Source organism: Penicillium riverlandense (genome assembly GCF_028828495.1).
Source record: "Penicillium riverlandense strain IBT 135883 chromosome Unknown utg000003l_segment0_segment0, whole genome shotgun sequence".
In the NCBI taxonomy this organism is placed as follows: domain Eukaryota; kingdom Fungi; phylum Ascomycota; class Eurotiomycetes; order Eurotiales; family Aspergillaceae; genus Penicillium; species Penicillium riverlandense.
This window is the reverse complement of record NW_026643196.1, coordinates 2,000,569-2,017,748: the sequence shown is the minus strand read 5'-3', so window position 1 is coordinate 2,017,748 and position 17,180 is coordinate 2,000,569. Positions and strand designations below refer to the sequence as shown.

Below are 17,180 nucleotides of genomic sequence, written 5' to 3'. Positions count from 1 at the left end.
AGCGGCGCGTGGTGATCGCTCCCTGGAGACCGGCTCGTCAGACAGGCATGGAGGACGTCTAGGATCGGCATCCTCCGCCATCTTGAATTGAATACACCGTACATACATAGTAGTGAGCTAGTATTCTGCAAGGAGCTAGCCCCTGAGCTCGCCACGTGCCGGCGATCCCCAGTGACGCCTTGACTTGAGGTCATGATGTAAGAGACCATCCTTGCGTGCGGGTAGAGCCATTGAAGGGTAGCTACAGGCAATCACTAGCCACTGCCTACAGAGGAATTTAACGCCTAGTCGTCGTTACGTAGTCAAATAGTAACTAGCCTAGGGAAACTAACTCCCACTAGAACCAGGTGGATCCCTTGCGCTCCTCGTGGCACATCCTTGCATGGCGGTAATACCGAAACATTCCAGAGAAGGATTCGATGGATGCGACTCTGTTGTTTGTGCCCCTCTGACTGGGCTGACGCGGACCGGGATGTATTATTTCGATGGGTGTTTGTGAGTTCAGTCAAAACGAAAGAAGAGAAGAAACAGGGGCTCACTAATAATCCAAGGACTATAGGTTGTGCCACGTTCTTTCAGTCTTCTTTCTTCCTCGACCTTACTTACTTTACCTACCCTACTACCTACGACACTACACACGACTAACCAACTAGTTCAGATCCCTGTTCCAGGATCGATCCTTTCCTCTTCCCTCCCTCTGCTCCGCTGCCAGCCCTTAGGCCACGCGCTGGATCGGCGGATACTTAGAACGGCCATTCTCTCTTTGGGGCTTCTCCACCGACCGACCACGTTCGTCGTGTTACCACCCTCCCCCAATTTGCCCTCCCCCCCGACCTGGATCATGCGATAGTGTGGAATCGGCCTCGTTGGACCCTCTCTTTTGCAACTCCCTTCTCATCATGGACCCCTCTGTCGCCCATCGGCCCTGGGAGACGGCCTCCGGGCCCCAGACCCCGGCGGCCTCGACGCAGACTCTGCCCTCGATCTCGACCCTCACGGCCAATATGACCGGGGTCAATCCCTCGGAGAAGTCGCCTGGGAACACGTCCCTCAACACGGTCGAGCGAGATTCGGGAAATTGGTCGATGCCGCAGAGCACACGTACGCATTCATCCTCTTTGTCCTCATACTCCGCACCATGCTGACCCGCCCAGGATCTTCGACCTACTCGACCGCAACCAACGGCACGGGCAACAACTACCCTTCCTTGACCTTCCTAACCTCAACATCACAACCCTCGCCCGTTCGCGGGCATCCAGCCGCCGTCGACCGATCCTCCTACCCACATGAGCAATCCACCACCCCGTCCTCCGCCGGTGCGCAGCAGCCGTCGCCCAACTTCAACACATCCCAGCCCAATCCCGCACTACCTTCGATAAACCAGAACTATGAAGCGCCATCCCAGCGCGGGAGCGTGGCCGATACGACTGAGTCCCGGCGGAGCAGCGTCGACAGTCGCATGAACCAAGGGATCAGCTCGCTCGCCATCAGTCCAGCATCACCATATCACAGCACCAATGCGTCGCAATCGTCGATTGTGTCGAATCTACAACGGGAGCGCGGCATCATCCGGTACTCGGACACACAACCGATCTCGCCCATGGGAGCTCGAGCTGGAGACGCCCGCAACAACTTTGCGGGGGGTCGGACAGCGCCTGCGATCTCGTCAAATCCCCGGTCCGAGATTTACAACGCCGACGCACCCACGGCGGGTATGGCATACGCCTTCCCCGATCCCGATGTGGCACGATCGAACTCCATGTCCTCCACCGAGAGATCCAATCCATCCTTCTCCCGGAAAGGCAGCATGGCGGAGTCTCTCAGCAGCATGTATTCGGAATCCCGCATGCCGCGGGGACAGCATGGTAGGATTACCTAGCAGATCGTGTCTCGTTTGCAAATACTGACCATGATGCAGAGCTGCCCCAGAACGTACACCACCATTCCATGCAGCACAAGCAAGTGCGAGAGCTGATTGGGGAAGAATCTGAATTATCCGGGGGGAACACACCGTACAGCCGCACGCCGGAACTGCGGGTCACACACAAGCTGGCCGAGCGCAAACGCCGGAGCGAGATGAAGGACTGCTTCGAGGCGCTGCGCATGCGTCTCCCGCAGGGCCACAACAATAAGTCGAGTAAATGGGAAACCCTAACCCGAGCCATTGAATACATCAACGGCCTGGAGAAGGCGGCCAACCAGGCCCAGCAGATGGTCAACCAGGCCCAGCGTGAGATTTCCTCACTACGGACGGAGAATGAGGAGCTGCGCGCGCAACTCAATCAGAACGGCCCATCACGACCGAGCTCGATCTTTGAGCATCACCAGATGGCTACCACCCCGACCAACGGCCAGGCCCATCCGCCCGTGTTCTCCGGGTTTGGCAATGGCTCAGGCGTCCAAGACCAGCCGCGGACCCTGCCTCCGCTCATGAACGGCTCCGTGGCACCGATGCAGGGGATCCAGTATACCGACGAGCGACGGTAATCAAGTCTTGCGGGACAGGAAATGAGAAACGACGAGTCATGCTGCGAAACGCAATGTCCACCGACGCCCTCGATTTTTTTTTTCAATGTGCCATTCTACATATCCCTGTTCTAGATAACAGTTACCATCTCGAGATTTCTCGACTCGGCCGGTTTATATTTGTCTTGGGTGTTGCCTCCTTTCTTATCTATCGTTATCCTTTCTCTCTTGTCTATCATACCCGCCATTGCTGTGTTTCTTTCTTCCTTGAACTGTATTGGGGCTCATCCGCATCCCGCGGGATGCGGAGCTCTGTCTTCTGCTTTATCCTTTGTTTTCTTTCTTTCTTTTTTTTGGTTCTTCATGATGGCATCATTGGTTCTACTGCATGGAAATGGACAGGAAGGGATGGATTTATGGGGTTTACTATGTATGGGTGTGTATGGGTCTGGGATTTATTGTTGAGCTGCTTTCTCGCCCCGTCGAGCATGTAACAAATCAATCAATCACCAAAAAGCTGGATTTGGACTACTGCCAGTCGGAGAATTATGATTCACTATTTCCCAGTAGATCCGTAGTTATAAACAGTACAGCACTGCTGCTCTATTTTAGGTGACTCTCCCCGATTGGCCACTGTAAGCGCCCATCTCCCACTCCCGGCGCGTACCTGTTTCGCACCACTCCAACCCACCCAATGACCATCCCCGGACTGTGTTTGAGATCGCTGCAGAAACACATTTCGTCCCGTTCTCATTGGTCGTCTCAGCTTTCTCCTGACGCTGGAATAGTCAAGATGGGGCCGGCCTGTGGGCCTGGCTAGATCCTGAGCTCTTAGAGCATGCAAGTCGGGATGATGGCAGCTGCGTAGGTTAACAACCCTGTAAATAGCTCGGAGTCTGCCTACATTTCTATTTGGTATTGCGTATTCAGTCCTTTTTGATCTGTTTTCTGTCAATGGGGGATTATTTGGGCTTCTCTTTGTCGATTTCTCTTTCTTTCTCTCATTGTTCCTGTTTCATTCATTGTCTGCGACACACACACGCACATCCGGCTTGATTCGTATTAATAGAATCTGCAACGCCCTTTGTCTCGATTCTACAGTCATTCTACCTTCTCTTTTATTCCACCCTCTGTCTTCTTCATCTCTTCCCATGTGGTATGTTTGCATCCAGTACGGACAGCACCCTCCAAACAGCAGAACTAAGCAAAGCAACAACCCCAACAGCAGCAATGGCCTCCAAACGCCAGAAAGACCTACTGGCCCCTCTTCCACCAGCATTCCCTCTCTCTTCGCCCATCACCGAGGAAGTCCCCAGCCCGCCGTGCTCATCGTCCGAGGACCACGAGCTCGAACGCACCAGGCCATTCGAGTTCCTTGTCAAGGCAACGCGGCAAAGAAGCCAGAGGCGCAAGGAGGGGCACCGCTCAGTAAACTTCTCGCATCGGGATCGAGATGGGAAGAGAGTGAGCATTGGGGGTATCATGAAGAAGAACGTTGCGAAACCCGTGGGTCTGAACTTGGTGACGGACTTTTCGCAGACGGGTTCAACAGCTACCCCTCGAGCTGAGGGAAATGCGGCTCCGTTTGTGGATTTGAATGATCTGAAGTTATTGTCCCAGGCAAGGGAGAAGGAGAGGTCCGCTCAGAGACAGAAAGGCAAAGCGGTTTCGAAGAAGAAGCAGACGACGACTGCGGGTGGATTCTACCGACTACCTGATGAGGGTTCTGTCGATGTCGATATCCAACAGGATCCAGCAGGTACATTTAACATCAATGCCGTAAACGCTCGGCTAGAAGCAAATCCCAACAACCCTTTCCGTGATCAGTACGAAGTGTCGCCATCGGATCTGAATGTGGTCATCGGACTCACTGTGCCATCTAACGAGGCTCTGCATTTGGACCGGCTCAAAAGGAGGGACCCTGACAGTGCCGGCGACCAAGCTACTACACCACTCACTCCCTCGATTATTGTCACGCCTGCGTGCGAAGAGGCTCCCTGGCAGACTCCCAGCCCGGAGACCCAGCGTCCTAGGGCAACTTCCAGCATTTACTCTCGGCCCACCACTATATTCGAACACTCCCAGTCTGATATCCCACCAGTGCCTGCAATCCCAGCCTTACATGCAGCCAGAAAAATCGATACTAATCCCCCGTCGTCAACACGCAACCGCTCGCTCTCTACCGGTACCATCTTTGAAGAAGATAGTCCCCAGGAAAAGAAGCCCAGCCGGTTAAGCGTAAACACCGAGTCGAACAGACCTCTGTCTCAGGGGTGGTGGACCTACCTGCTCTCCCCGCTGCTCAGCCGTTCCAACACCTTCTCAAGCAAGAAGTCACCCACCAGCCCCGGCTTCTCCATTTCTCCTCGAACCGTCCGCACCAAAGGATCAACTAAAGATTGGTGGGAGAAAGAAGTTTCGTGTTTTTCGCCCGAAACCCCAGAAGCTGTTGCGCCGAGTTCATGGGAGAAAAATCTGGAGCAGTCACGGTCACTCAGCGGCGATGTTCCAGAAGTGGCCGCAGTGGTCCCGACCAACAGAGACAACATGATGTCCATGATGTTTCCCGGACGTCCTATGCAGGGCCTTGCGGCTGAGTATTACCAGGCTTGTGCCCATGAGCTTTTCAGCAAGACTCCGTTCTTTGAATGCCAGGGTCATGTCTGCTCTATCGCGCCCGTCAATATCCTTAGCAACGACAAAGCTGTAGTAGATGTGCCTGGGGATCGGGGACTAGCTCTTGTTGAGGTTGATTCTCCGAACGCTGGTCTTCATGGTCGTGGAGTACCCGCAGAGAAGACAAAAACTGCCACCCGAGGACTTCTTATTGATGTTGACTCCCCTCGGCCAAATAACGAAGACACGAAAGGTGCTACACAGTCGCCTGTTTCTGCTACGAGCACAGACTCGTGGGCGTCCACGGTGGTTGATACTCCAGAGCAGGATAAGTCTTTGTCCCAGACTAAAGGTTTCATTGAAGAGCCACCGGTGGTTCCCCAACCACGGTTTTTCGAATCTGAGAAACGGGCTCCTACGCCTGTTGCTGCTCCTCCGCCGCAAATAATCAACACCTTCTCCCCACCTGTGAACAACGTCCACTATCCACCGCCAGTTGCTCAGCCGCCTTTCCAGCCAGCTCCTGTGATGGAAAAGGAAGCGCTCCCGTACGGACCCGTCTATCCTCCTGGTCATGGCACGCCGTTAGGACAACAAGCAACGCCAAATTCAACATGGATACAGGAACATTCTCGAGCACCAGAACCAGTATCTCCGGGCTTTCAGCAACAGACAGAGGGTACCAGGTCAATCCCCATGAATGATATGCAGGTCCCAGCCCCAGCATACACACAGTATCAAAGAGATGACGCTCTACCGCCACGCTACGCTTTACACCCTTCACCAGGAGCAGCAGTGATGGATCCAACTGCGCCAAGAGGACCGGGTGAGAACCATCGCCGCCGACTGGAAAGAGAAGATGCCATTGGACGCCAAGTTGGCGGTCTATGGCGCGGACGAGGCCCGGTCTCTAAGAGGGGATGCTTCGGACGGCCAGGACGTGAGGGCCGACTCCGACGACGGTGGTACTTTGGCATTTGCATTTTCTTCTTCGTGATTGTCACAGTGGCTATTTCCCTCGCGCTCACTCTAACCAAACACGGAGACACAACACCCGTCCAGTCCCAGTGGCTCAATCTGACGGGATACCCGCCCATGCCTACGGGGATTACGACGATAGCAGGCCCCGAGCCGCAGGTCCAGCGGTCAGCGTGCATTGCGCCCACTTCGTTGTGGAGCTGTGCCTTGCCCAAGGGCGAGCTGCAGTCTGCGAATATGCCCTACGCGGCAAACAACCCTAACTTCCGGGTCGAAATTCGCTTTCTCAACGGGACTTACAATCACAGCACAACTGTCAACACTACATCGACACTGCGTGTCAGGAGGGATAGCGGCTCATTCGATCCGTCGCCGTCACCACCGAGTCTTGCAGACCAGACGTTCCTGGGTAACACCACAGACGGCAATGCCTTCCCTTACCCAGGCGAGGATACGCCTTTCTACATGACCATCATGTCGCCAGCGCAAGTGTCCTCTAACGCCCTATTCCGCCGCTCCCCTTCTTCTTCCACATCCAGCGAAACATTCAATCTATCAGATATCATCCCCGCACCCGATGAGACCTCCGACGGTTTACCCGCAGCGGCAACACTCTACCCACTCCCAGACTCGCAGCCAGTCCGTCTATACAACCGGGGGATGTCAACAGAGCACTACGGCTTCTACACATACTTTGACAAGTCGATCTTCCTCGAATCCGAGTCCCCTCTAAACGGCGGAACAAGCGACACCAACGCCAACGACAATAACGGCGGGTCGGCCCAGTCCAGCGCAAAAGTGCGCTGCACATGGTCTCAAACACGCTTCCTTGTGCAGATCTGGACCCAGCCTGGGAAGCTGGGTTACAACCTGATTTCAAGCGGGAGTACAGGCACAGGCACAGGCACAGGCACAAGCACACCCGCCTCATCAACACCAACAGCCACCTCAACAACGCCGACGTCTTCGTCGTCTGCGACGGATTTTACCCGTCCAGGCTCGTTTCCCTATCCCGTTACTCTAACAGTTGATCGCCACGGCGGCAATGAGGATCAGAAACTGGTGTACTGCTACGGGGTTGAAGAGGATGGGCATTACAACGTTACAAATCATAAGCTGGAAATCGAGGATCGAAGTGCGGGAGGGACGTTGATTAATCCTGCTGGTTCGAGTGAGAAGGGTGGGAGTTATGGGGGTGTCGACGGAGGGACTGGCGGGTGTGAGTGTCAGTGGACGAATTGGATTAGGAGCGTTTAGATGGTCCATACACATATTTATTGGAGTTTGGCTAGAGGGCTTGCTTCCTTTTGTTTTCTGGTTATTCTGAGTGGCCGATTGCCTGTTATAGAGCTCCTGAGGCGTAGATCACTGACTGATACGTTCGGAACATCCGAGTGCCAATGCGTTCTTTATATATTTGGTCTAGCTCCTCGGATGTCCGAGCCTTCGTCTTGTGAATCTTGAAGTAGATAATGGTGGGATGATGCACAATAATAAAATGGGGCTGAGCTAGCTTAAATGGCCCTATACGGCCGCCTAAACAGTGTCTCTAGGACGATGCCCTCGATGTGTCAATCAATCACAAGACCGAGGCGGGCCCACAATTTGGATGGGCAGACTGGAGATATTCAACCGATATACTTTCCCACTCGGGTCGCCGAATAATGCTCGGATGTAGAGGTGACAAGAGACACAGATGTTAAATGTCCGCAACGTGTAAAATGGAGGGACCGGCTTAATACATATGGCTCGGAGATCAAGCGGATGATTGTGCGGAAGGGTGGTGGATAAGTTATGTAAGGAAAGAAGTCGAACCCTGGAGTAACACTGCCTTTTTGTGATATGGTTTTGACCATCAAGCGTCCGATATGCGTTCGTGAATCTTGCCTCGATGACTAAACGCCAAAGCTTGAGAGATTCGACTGGATGTGGAAGTTGAACCTGGATTGATCCCCGCAAGGGCTCTTCAGCTACCAATGTAGTAGGGAACCTGAATTTCACGAATTTTGAGTCGATCGGATGCGATTCAATCACGACTTCAGGCATCAAACTGCCCGAACGAAAGAAACCCGAGAGCATATACACATGTTCCCGCCACGGAATATCGTCAGGCCAAGTATCCAGACACGGCCGGTACTTCACCTTCTTTGAGAAATTGATGACCTTGCCAGTTGAGACAGTCACATAGGCATTTAGAGTGTAACGGATTCGGGAAAAATGGCAACTCCACGTGCGTGGTAGAGGATGGCCGTATTTGTGTTCAAATTGGTCATTGGGACTCCATGGATGATGTGGTGTCGCCGGTGTTGTATGTGACGGAAACTTAAATTCAAAGGGAAAGTTCTTCTTTTCCACGGCAACCCCACGATAGATATTCACGTTAAATTCGAGAATTCCAGTCCTGGATTTGCTGCTATCGTAGTCCGGATTCCAGTCTCCATCGGCGTCACCGTATAAACGGATATTAACCTCTGTCACAGATTTCGTGCCCCAAAGAGGATTAAAGTGAACGACTCCAATGACCTTATCGCCGCTTGTATAGAACCCCCCTCTGGGTTTAACCTCGAGGTGGATTCCGTGTCGCAAAAAGGTTTTCTCAGGAGCAGATTGTATGCTTGTCATCACAATGGTTCGTGAGCATAATAACACTGAGTATTTTGAGTTTTGCCACGCGATACTTAAGAGATAGTATGAAGTTGGGCTACAGGGGACGTTTCTGTCATATATACTCCGTAAACAGAAACCTGGATGCTGCCTAATTTCTTCGCATGGTTGATATCGACCGCCCTAACACGAACACATGGCGGATATGATTATTGATATTGGCCACAGGGTTCGTATTCGATGCGGGGGCAGTGCGGCTGAAGCATTGACCCGAGACTTTAAGTCACCATCACGAGCAACAGCCCAGCATGTCATTCTCGGAATAATTATGCGGTCTTCCAACTTGGTAGAAATTAGACATCAATTTAATCGCTTTTGTTTAAGGATGGTGACCCCTGTCTTCGTTCATGACGCAACTATGGGATCCGAGTCTTTTACGTCCATGAAAATCGAATTAGCGTATTCGCTGATTTATGGTTTCTGGGTAAGTCGTCGATTGAGCGGTCAACGGCATCCACCCAGTGGTCGACCCTTGGGAGGCCTCAGATAGATACTGTGGGGATAGGAAATACTCATCATATGTGTAATAATGGTGACGGTAAGGCTACCATCTCAGGAAGCGATCGGCTCTGAGATCACGGGGTGAGCAGCTCACTGAGCACTCGGAGCTAGCCCTGAGCAAGCTCTACTGCCTATTGATGTTCCTAGGAGTCTAGGCCGAAATGACGTTTTCCTATGTCGCTAGTAACTTTCACCCCTCCCCCCGAATAGATGAAAAAAGTCAAGTAGAGGGCTATTTCCTAGAGAATAGCGGACTACAAGAAGAATATGGCACATAGAGAGTCGGTAAGATCTACTATAATTATCTCCCCTTTTCGCCATTTGAAACTAATATGGTCCCCGTAGAATCTGCCACCCACATAATCTCTCGAACCACCTCAAAATAGTCCTTCTGTGTGTACATTGGCCAAGTCGATCTTGAAATCACTGTATATGTAGGGGTGCTGTGGAAATCAGGAATGGGATTTTTGGGTTCCTTGGAGCCAAAAATCCACTCTCGGGAACACCCGTAGTGGCCTGCACGACGTACATCGCCGAGGGCTAATACAAAAAAAGGCAGCGTGTCAGTTCGTGTACAGGAATGCTGGGGGAGCCTGTATAATAGGGCAGGGATATGGATTCGTCAAGATCTCCTTTTGCTTCAGTAGATTGAAAAAATATATCTAGCTACAGAACTGGGGTCGCCAGGGTATTACCAAATGCACGTGAGGCCTCTGGAGAGCGTGTGCAGGGACGTGGTCACGCCTGGCCAATTGAATTCAATACTCGTTCCAACTCACAATTCAAAGGGCAGTGATTAAACAAAAGATTCACGCTCCGTTTTTGTCCCCTCTGTGTTCTTAGTCGCCTTTTGCACACTTTAATTCACACTCTGTTTATCCAACCCTCTGTGTTTGACCTCAGCTCCTACTGTACAGAAAACAACAATTCTCTCTTCACCAGCTCCCATTCTCTACCTGTTGATCTTCACTCATCGCTATCGAAATTCAATTTCACGCCTCCCCACCAGCCACCACCACCTGTGCAGATTGCCCGTGTTTAAACTGGACATTTCCGCTATAAAGAGTCAATTCCAGTAAGCTGGATCAGAAGGCGCGACACTTATCCTTTCCCCTCTGGAGGTAAAAACCCGATCTGGCCAAAGATCTTTGCTTAAAGATGCGGGAGAGTCTCTGATAGAGTTCTTGAATGCTTTAACTGGAGCCTTCTTTACTTCTGGCTTCACTGCTGGCCTCGCTGGTGTAGGATGTTCTTCCTCAAATCTTTCCGGGTGATGTTTGCGGAGCAATTCTCGCAGTAATTCTAACGGCCTCTTATTCCAATATAGCTCCGCAAGCCACAGAATAGGCACAGTGCCTATGAACGGGTCTGCACCGTTCTCAACGAGTAGACGAACAACCTTGCCATGGCCATGGATAACAGCTTCGTGCAGAGCAGCTTGGCCGATGCTGTCGAGCCTGTTCGGGTCTATCCCATGCTGCAGGAGCAGGAGAACGATATCTGCATGACCATTCGAGGCTGCTGCGCGCAAGGACTCTTCTCCCTCTGGAGTTGCTCCGCATTTTTGGAGAATTTCTGTCACGGCGATGATATCGCCTTGGCGAGAAGCTTGGGCTAGCGTTTTCTGTCTCTGTGCAGCTTTTGGGTTTTGCTGGGGTGAGTTGTTGGCAGGTGAAGATAGAGTCCTGCTCTTTTGCTTGCTTTTATTTCTCCTTAGTTTGGAGAAGACGTTTCTCAGCCGAGTGGATATGGGCATAACAGAAGTGAGTGGGAGTAAGTGAACGGCGGGTGGGGCGGAGGATTGGGGAGCTTGCAAAATGATATACCCTCTTCCTACTTCCCTTCTTGATCCGATGGTGGGTTGTGCCGCTCGTATTTGGCTGGATTTCTGATCTTTACTAACTCAGAATGGACAAGTGTCTTGCGCCTCCCCGTATTTGCATTCCGTTCATGGAGATAAGAAGCGAAGGCTTCTTTAGCGTTCTTGATTGTCTTTCTGTTCAATAAAGATGGCATAGGTTCCGTTCGTTTGGCTGTTCAGTCGCAACTCTGCTGATCGCGTGAAAATTGCCCCCACTTTCCAAGCATGTCTTCGATGCGAGATGCTACGGACACGTTTCTAAGTGCGATAAGCTTTCTCGTAGAGTCGATTTATGGCATTGCCGTCGGCCTCCCGGCATACTTTATTGTCAATCCCATTCTCCATCTTCTGGCTCTCCCATATACTCTTAAACACTTCTCCTCTAACTGGTCTTTACTCTCTTTCGAGACGCAGCCTGCTGAGCTATATCTTCGCCATTTCGAAAGACTCCATCCCGAGCTAATAGAACATGTGCGTGCTGCCTATGCTGCAAGAACAAACAAGCGCCCACCGAGGAAGCTCAAGTTTTGGCCCCGTGAAACGCGTCAAATCATTCTACCTCTAGTAGTGGCCATTCGCGAGTGGAAGTTCTCTTGCGCTGCCGGTCTCTTTGCGTTACTAGAAGACTGTGGATGGGACCGAACGCTCCTGTGGACATTCCTCCGTGATGTGGTGGAAAATGCAGGCTTGGTGTCAGCCGAAGAGAAAGTGGCCTTCAGGCGCGTCATGAAGGTGGCATGTTCAAATCGATTTAAGGGTATTCGACCTGCATGGGTATGCTCACTACAACTTTTACGCAAGTGGATGGGCGAGACGGAACGGAGCTCAAAGAAGCAACGGGACCAGATTGGAAAGTTGAAGGAAAAGTTTGATCCTCTGGGGGTTCCTGTTATTGCAGTGTCTGGGGACTACATCGACTGGGTGTTACAACGGAATGCTGTCCTCGTCTTGGACCATAATATTCGGGATGCGTCGCATAAGATGAAATACTTCCAACCAATCTGGATCAATGTGAAGAATAGCCATGATCCGGAGAATGTTTCAAGAAGCTACTGGCAGCAGGTTTCATTTGGCTGAGGGATATATGCCGAGGGCTAAGGAATCACGACAGACAGAGCGACTTTGAAAGACGAATAATCCATTTTGAGATCTCACAGGGAGGAATACGGAATATAGACAAAAAGACATCAGATATCCCAGATAATATGGATGCTGGACCCGTCAAACGAGATCATTTGACTCTTAAGACAGATGCAGTCTACTGGAGTGTGCCAGACTCCACTAATCCCCGTAGGGTAGGGTAACAGTACGAGGAATTTGCCGCTTGGGAAATTGAAGATCTGCTGCTGGATTCATTCACGGGTGTTGTGACATGTCATGTCAGGTAGCTCTCTTCTTACACAATACATCATCATTCTTCCCTCACATCTTACAGGTGTACTCAGCCAAAAGAGCGTCGACAATGCCTTCTGTATCCTCATCGCTCTCCTCTGCATCGCTCTCGTCTGACGTGGTCTCATCATGCTCACCCGCATCCGTTTCCTGTCCTTCCTCTCCTTCTTCCTCTCCTTCAAATCTCCGTATTCTTCTCTCCTTATCCGCCTTCTTATTGCGGACGAGATACATCTTATCCTTGTTCCTGTCGTTCACCCTCAACTCAGTTGTGGTGCCTGAAAGCTGAACAGTCCCCTCGCGTACACCTCTGGTATGTGCGAATAGTTCGTCCTGAAAATCTTCGGCGATCCATCTTTTGATGATAATGTAGTTCCTATCTTCCTTTTTTATTAAAACAGGTCAGCGTTACGGCAATGTGGTAGAATTTCAGGATGCGTGCATGCACGACTTAGATAGTACCTCATCCCAATCCCACGGCAGTCCATATGCTGCCAAGGTTGAAGGAGTGATATGCTGGCGATGGACCTGCTCAACCGTCTCAGCCATAATTATAACTAGGTCGAGCTCATTGCGCCTTACCCTGATCCACGTTGTCCCCCGAATTTCCGCCAATTCCTGTTTTGTTTCTTTCTTTTCGAACCGGGAAGTCGGCCCATACAACCCACTCATGATCATCGTTATGTTCCTGGCCTTGACCTGCTCAATGCCTTCAATGAGAGTACGGTATTCGCCGAACTGGACCCACTCTAGGGTTTCTTTTTCATCCTCCGTGAATGTGCTCGAGTCAATGCGGTTCGTCGTAGCAACTAGCGCTTCATATTCTCTGGCATCCAGGGCCGATAACTGATCCAGCAGAGTGGCTCTGGAAGACGTTCTCCATTCTTGGAGCTGAGATTCGACGGCTGAATTCGGGAGTCTGATGTAGCAGTCATCGTAGCTGATATGGAGTTGGTGCTCCGTTACGGACGCTTTAGGGGAGATGATATGGACCTTAAAGGTGGGCGAGGGCGACAAAATGGAGACGTGGGACGAGGGGGGTGATGATCGTTGAGAACGTGGCATCCTGGAAAACAGAGCTTAGTATGCTTATTACTTCTGGGATCTAATCGATACTAGGTGATCCCATCATGCTCTTACTGTTTGCTGGGATCACCCCTTCGACTGAAATTTATTCCGCTGTCGTGTCTCGAACGAAACCAGCTCCCTGGATTAACATGCTTCTAAGAGCACATACCTGGATCTTTCATCTTCTTGGGTATTGGTATCCACCATGGTGGGATCTGGCTCACTGCTCCGCTAGCGTTAATTTTGTCTGAGCATATCCACGGTCGACAAGATGTACATACGATGGGGTACTTTCTGCTGCGCTATTCGGTCCAGAATCCATTATGGTCGCCAGGATCTTGGAGGGCACTGGACGTTGGGAGGACTGAGTCTGCTCTCCTTCTAAGGGTATTTCCTTGTTTGGTTGGATATTGGAAGCTCCAGAAGTCTCCTTTTCAGTGCAAGCTTTCTTCGCTGCAACAATGGACCGAACCAACACGTCCTGATCCTCTCTAGTATAGGCAATAACTGCCGCACCGCGTTTATTATGCTCCCCGTATCTTCGAAATTAGCGATGGCCCATGGCGGTGGTACAAAAGAGAGTAGGAGTGACTTACTGGCTCATCAGCTTCCTCGAATACGCCAGCATGGCGACTTGAAGCATCAACATCAAAGTGCCTTTGACATTTTGGAGCTCGTCTCGCAACGTATCCATTCCAGGTAGTAGGAACGGCCATTTGAACTTCTCTGCGGGACTAAGTTTGACCTTGCCAGAATTCCCGGGTTTTGCACGCAGCTGTTTGCTTGCCTTGCGTAAGGATTGATCCAATGAGTTAAAGATCTCTTCGCAGTTTTCTGCCAGGCTCATGACAGTTCCCAGTCCCTTTGCATTAAAGATACTCTGTTTGGATGCTGTGGTCTCCGCATCACGGACCGACTTCATATCGTCGTTACTGCTGTCTTTGTCATCTGATATAGGGCGTCCATTTCCGACATTCTCCTTGGCCAATTCACCCAGTTGCTGCAGGATACTGGCATTCAACGACACTTCTTCCGCGATCTTGGCAATCTGTTCTGGCGCCGTTTTGATCTGACCTGCGAAGGTCATCAGCTTCATGGAGCATTGCACACCGACTGTTGCAATTGAGAGGATGGCAGAAGCAGCCCCGACTGCCTCCATTATCTTGAGATAAAATGATCAGGGTCCTTAAGAGTTGCTACGAAACAAATTTCACCCAAGCGCCTGGTGATGCAAGTGCGGCTGAGAGACAGGGGAAGGGCGGTGAAGGGCGAGAGTAGGGCACGGAGAGCTATAGTATACCGTTTCTGAATACTGCCTTTGGAGCGATGAAACACACAAGGCTCCGCTCTATAAGAAAAACTGCTGAAGCGGTTTGGTTGGTTGGTTGGTACACCAGCCCAGCAAACGGTCCCTCCTATCACATTCGCTAAGCCCCAGTCCATTGCAAGCTTTTCTCTCGTTTCTCTCTCCCCCTCCCAACACCAAAGCCTCAATTGAGATGAAGCATTAAATAAACAAGTTGTTTTGACCTGATGATTTGAATGATGAAAATAAAAGATATCAAAATATGAAAATATGAAAGATACAATCAGTCTATATCGCATCCGTGAAAAGAAAAAGCAAAAACCTAAACATCAATATCATGCTAAACGACATAGCAACAGATATTTTATGTCAGGGTGTAGCCACCGTCGACGCGGAGGTCCGCACCGGTGATATACTTAGACGCGTCGCTAAGTAGGAAGGTGACGGCGTCTATGAGGTCTTCGAGGGTACCCATCTTACCCACGGGGATGAGGAAGGTCCACTTGTCGCGTAGCTAGTGGTTTTCGAAGATTTTGCGGGTACTATACAAATAAAAAAATCATTAATAAATTTGATTTTTGAGACTAAAATCCAACCATTGAATGCTCTACCGTTTATGGGGGAAAAAAAACAAAGAAGAACCTTAAAAAGCAAATCTTAATGTTAAAGTTCAGAGATCGGTCTCAAAATCATAAGAAAAGGGAACTTTTACTGTAGAAAAGATTGAGTAATACATAGTAGCAACTGAAGTATATTAGCTCGACAGTTCTATTAATATCAACTACCTATTCCCCTAACCAACGAATAACGAGTGAATGAAGCAAATGGCGAGAGATGGCATCAGAAAATATGCTTTGCTTTGGACCAGTTCCCCAGACATTCCTCTAGCCGACGACTTTGGGGTCAACTAACTCACTTACCTAGGGTTAGTGCCATGACTTACCACTGGATCGCACGATGCCAACAACCCAAAACTCCAGTACCAACGATGGTTCACTGCTGAAAGGAAAATTTTCAAGCGTTATCCCTCTTTTGGCAGGCTATTAATAGAATGTCAAAACTGTATGACAGCGCCAAGGTTTGCTTTGGTTGCATCGGTTTTGCCACTGAGCCTGAACCTTGGTGCCATTACCCCATAGCCCTGGAGGCACCACAGGAGCGAGAGTCTACTCACTTTAGTCATATCTACTCAAGCACAACAAAGTTCCAACCACTTTTTTTCGTCGTTTTTTGATTAACATTACATTAGGGACTTCCAGTATGTATCCCAAGAAACACAAAACCAAGACCCAGAAAAAGACACAAAAAAAGATCGATCTAAACCGTAACGCCTGTCACGATTACCGCGCCTCGCCCATCTCACTCTTCTTTCATTTCATATGGACAGCAGCCAGTAGGTTGAAAGAAGAAGAGGAGACATATAGAAAGCCGACAAGGCAGCGCGTAAACGGACACTGAACACCGGCATCCGAAACGAGATCAAATCACAAAAAGAGAGTGAAAAAACACTTAAACGAGGAGCAGGCCGTAGGCGACGCTGCCCAGAACACCGGCCATGGGCACGGCGACCTTGGCACCCGGGTTGGAGGGGTGAAGCCGGGGCTGGAGGTGGGCCCGGCAGCGCCAGCAGCACCCGATGCACCAGCAGCAGCAGCGCCCGAAGCACCAGCGGCACCAGCTCCGGCGGCAGGAGTACCGGCGGCACCGGCGGCACCAGCGGCAGAGGAGGCAGCAGCACCAGCAGCAGCAGAGCTGACGGCAGCACCGGGGGTGGAGCTGGGGACCTGGACGGGGACGGTCGACTTGGGGCAGCTGGGGCAGGCAGAGGTCACGGTAACGGTCTGGTTGCCACCGCCGGTGCCGGTCATGATCGGGTGGGTGCCGGTGCTAACACCGGTACCCTGGGGAATCACGGACTTGTGGTTCAAGATTGGGGGCTCGCCCTTCTTGGGCACAGCAGCCTGGGAACCGGCGGCGAGGGCCAGGATGGCAATGGTCGAAGCAGTGAAGTGCATGTTGGATGATATGAAAGCGATTGAATGGAAGAGCTTGTCTTAACGAACGACTAAGCGGGCTGTGATGAATGTCAGACAATGGACCAAAGTCTCCGTGATCAAGGAGAACATACCTAGTAATATGAATGGATGTGAATGCGATGGGAAAGGAAGAAGAAGAAAACCTGCTCCGGGGGTCCCGGGAGCGCCATTCTTATAGACGAAGAGCTGTCCAAATCCGGACCCGTCAGATCGTGATGACATGGCAGAAGAAAAATTTTATTTCCTTCCATGTTCCTCAACCAGATTAGCCGTACCTCTGGTACCATCGACG

The 17,180-nt window shown here is 51.0% G+C and overlaps 8 protein-coding genes across 8 annotated transcripts; 3 read left to right on the top strand and 5 right to left on the bottom strand.

Moving 5' to 3' along the window:
• Positions 1–899: 899 nt before the first annotated feature.
• On the top strand, positions 900–2,487 carry N7474_004467 (uncharacterized protein; the record flags this gene model as incomplete). Its single annotated transcript, XM_057195882.1, has 3 exons — positions 900–1,101; positions 1,155–1,865; positions 1,919–2,487. The coding sequence occupies 3 exons, from the start codon at positions 900–902 to the stop codon at positions 2,485–2,487; spliced, it is 1,482 nt and encodes a 493-aa protein (XP_057053278.1).
• Positions 2,488–3,696: 1,209 nt separating this feature from the next.
• On the top strand, positions 3,697–7,317 carry N7474_004466 (uncharacterized protein; the record flags this gene model as incomplete). The annotated part of the gene is made up of 1 exon (XM_057195881.1): positions 3,697–7,317. The coding sequence occupies one exon, from the start codon at positions 3,697–3,699 to the stop codon at positions 7,315–7,317; it is 3,621 nt and encodes a 1,206-aa protein (XP_057053277.1).
• A 2,974-nt stretch (positions 7,318–10,291) lies between these two features.
• N7474_004465 (ankyrin repeat domain-containing protein) lies at positions 10,292–10,981 on the bottom strand (the record flags this gene model as incomplete). The annotated part of the gene is made up of 1 exon (XM_057195880.1): positions 10,292–10,981. The coding sequence occupies one exon, from the start codon at positions 10,979–10,981 to the stop codon at positions 10,292–10,294; it is 690 nt and encodes a 229-aa protein (XP_057053276.1).
• Positions 10,982–11,311: 330 nt separating this feature from the next.
• Positions 11,312–12,163, top strand: N7474_004464 (uncharacterized protein; the record flags this gene model as incomplete). The annotated part of the gene is made up of 1 exon (XM_057195879.1): positions 11,312–12,163. The coding sequence occupies one exon, from the start codon at positions 11,312–11,314 to the stop codon at positions 12,161–12,163; it is 852 nt and encodes a 283-aa protein (XP_057053275.1).
• Positions 12,164–12,508: 345 nt separating this feature from the next.
• N7474_004463 (uncharacterized protein) lies at positions 12,509–12,712 on the bottom strand (the record flags this gene model as incomplete). The annotated part of the gene is made up of 1 exon (XM_057195878.1): positions 12,509–12,712. The coding sequence occupies one exon, from the start codon at positions 12,710–12,712 to the stop codon at positions 12,509–12,511; it is 204 nt and encodes a 67-aa protein (XP_057053274.1).
• Positions 12,713–12,907: 195 nt separating this feature from the next.
• N7474_004462 (Glucose-methanol-choline oxidoreductase N-terminal) lies at positions 12,908–13,543 on the bottom strand (the record flags this gene model as incomplete). Its single annotated transcript, XM_057195877.1, has 1 exon — positions 12,908–13,543. One exon carries the CDS (start codon positions 13,541–13,543, stop codon positions 12,908–12,910), a length of 636 nt encoding a protein of 211 aa, XP_057053273.1.
• A 595-nt stretch (positions 13,544–14,138) lies between these two features.
• N7474_004461 (uncharacterized protein) lies at positions 14,139–14,705 on the bottom strand (the record flags this gene model as incomplete). Its single annotated transcript, XM_057195876.1, has 1 exon — positions 14,139–14,705. One exon carries the CDS (start codon positions 14,703–14,705, stop codon positions 14,139–14,141), a length of 567 nt encoding a protein of 188 aa, XP_057053272.1.
• Positions 14,706–15,216: 511 nt separating this feature from the next.
• Positions 15,217–16,867, bottom strand: N7474_004460 (D-arabinitol dehydrogenase ArbD; the record flags this gene model as incomplete). Its single annotated transcript, XM_057195875.1, has 2 exons — positions 15,217–15,366; positions 16,430–16,867. The coding sequence occupies 2 exons, from the start codon at positions 16,865–16,867 to the stop codon at positions 15,217–15,219; spliced, it is 588 nt and encodes a 195-aa protein (XP_057053271.1).
• Between the last annotated feature and the right edge of the window lie 313 nt (positions 16,868–17,180).